General features: G+C 47.4%; 1 protein-coding gene across 1 annotated transcript in view; it reads right to left on the reverse strand.

Annotated features, from left to right (window-relative positions):
• Positions 1-6: 6 nt before the first annotated feature.
• Positions 7-1,750, reverse strand: part of LOC117958284 (ras-related protein Rab-3D-like) — a 2,194-nt gene continuing 450 nt past the window's right edge. The window contains exons 2-3 of the mRNA XM_034894613.1: positions 736-860; positions 7-250 (exon numbers count right to left, since the gene is read on the reverse strand). Of these exons, the coding sequence (XP_034750504.1) occupies positions 63-250; positions 736-860 (313 nt within the window). The 3' untranslated portion in view covers positions 7-62. The remainder of the gene's footprint in view (positions 251-735; positions 861-1,750) is intronic.

A 1,750-nucleotide genomic window follows, 5' to 3' on the forward strand; every position in this document is an offset into this window, starting at 1 on the left:
TGTGTGTGTGTGTGTGTGTGTGTGTGTGTGTGTGTGTGTGTGTGTGTTTTGGGGCACGTGATTCAGCAAGCACAGCCCCCGGGGCCCTCTGAAGGCGAGTCTTTAAGCGACTGGTTCCTGTGGTTGGTTATGAGGTTGAGGTCTCCCTCCATGGTCTCGCTCATCTTGTCACAGATGACGTCCACCAGACGCTCGAACACCTGCTTCACGTTGATGTTGTCCATGGCGCTGGCCTCGAAGAACTGGAAACCTGAGCAGGAGCAACATCCTGTCTTACTATCAACATTAAACAATACACGCACGCATCTTAAAATACACCGTAGATACCGTGCATGAATGAACGATATCTGTAAGCAGAACAAATGTAGAGGTGACATGAAAACATGACATTTGACCAAAGTTATAACAGCCTCCTCCTGCTTTTTAAATTAGTTTTCATATTATAGTTGAGTTTTTATGAGTTTCAGAGTGTTTTAGTTTAGGTATAATTCCTTAGAAGTATGTAGCTAGAAAACACACAGTTTCCAGTACATGGTTGGAGAATGGCCCTAAAGGCCCACAATTTGTGTGACAATTTGTGTGACGTCCTGATGGTTAAGTCAATCAGTTCAGTTCAAATTTATTTGCATTTACAGTGCAAATATAAGACTTCTTAAGGATTCAAATTTAGATTGTTAAATTTTAAACGTTTTAAGAGCCTGCAGAAATGACAGCTAAAAGGTAAAGAGTTCCCACCTAGCTCCTCCGCCAGTCTCTGGCTGTCCTCCGTGGGGACGATCCGGTCGTCCTCCAGGTCACACTTGTTACCGACCAGGATCACCTGAGCGTTGTCCCACGAGTAAGTCTTGATCTGCGTCGCCCTGCAGGAGACGCCAAGTTTCACAGTCAGGACTGAAAAAAATGTGGATCCATGAAGCAAAGAAGAAGCCAACAAATGCTTCCTACGCAAGTTCATCTGAGTACCACATTTGGGGAAAAGCGGGTGAAATCCACTCCGTGTCTCAAGAACAGGGAGCAGATCAGACAAGGAGCAGATCAGACAGGGAACACATATAGGGAGCAGATCAGACAGGGAACACACACAGGGAGCAGATCAGACAGGGAACACACACAGGGAGCACATCAGACAGGGAACACACACAGGGAGCAGATCAGACAGGGAACACACACAGGGAGCAGATCAGACAGGGAACACACACACAGGGAGCAGATCAGACAGGGAACACACACAGGGAGCAGAGCAGACAGGGAACACATACAGGGAGCAGAGCAGACAGGGAACACATACAGGGAGCAGAGCAGACAGGGAACACATACAGGGAGCAGATCAGACAGGGAACACATACAGGGAGCAGATCAGACAGGGGAAACATACAGGGAGCAGATCAGACAGGGAACACATTCAGGGAGCAGATCAGACAGGGAACACATACAGGGAGCAGATCAGACAGGAAACACATACAGGGAGCAGATCAGACAGGGAACACATACAGGGAGCAGATCAGACAGGGAACACATACAGGGAGCAGATCAGACAGCGAGCAGATCAGACCGTGTGCAAAGCTTGCGCATATGTCTCAGTGTCTAATAAAGGAGCTGAGATGCAACGCTGCCAAGCCTGAACAGACTCCGTCAGAGGAAATGTTGTCATACGAGACTCTTTTTCAACTACAAGGTCATTGTTATGTTTCACTAACAACAAATGATCCGTGCCTTTATATGGAACTGAGCTTTAGGAGCGCTCCATCTT

Source organism: Etheostoma cragini, chromosome 15 (assembly GCF_013103735.1).
Source record: "Etheostoma cragini isolate CJK2018 chromosome 15, CSU_Ecrag_1.0, whole genome shotgun sequence".
In the NCBI taxonomy this organism is placed as follows: Eukaryota; Metazoa; Chordata; class Actinopteri; order Perciformes; family Percidae; genus Etheostoma; species Etheostoma cragini.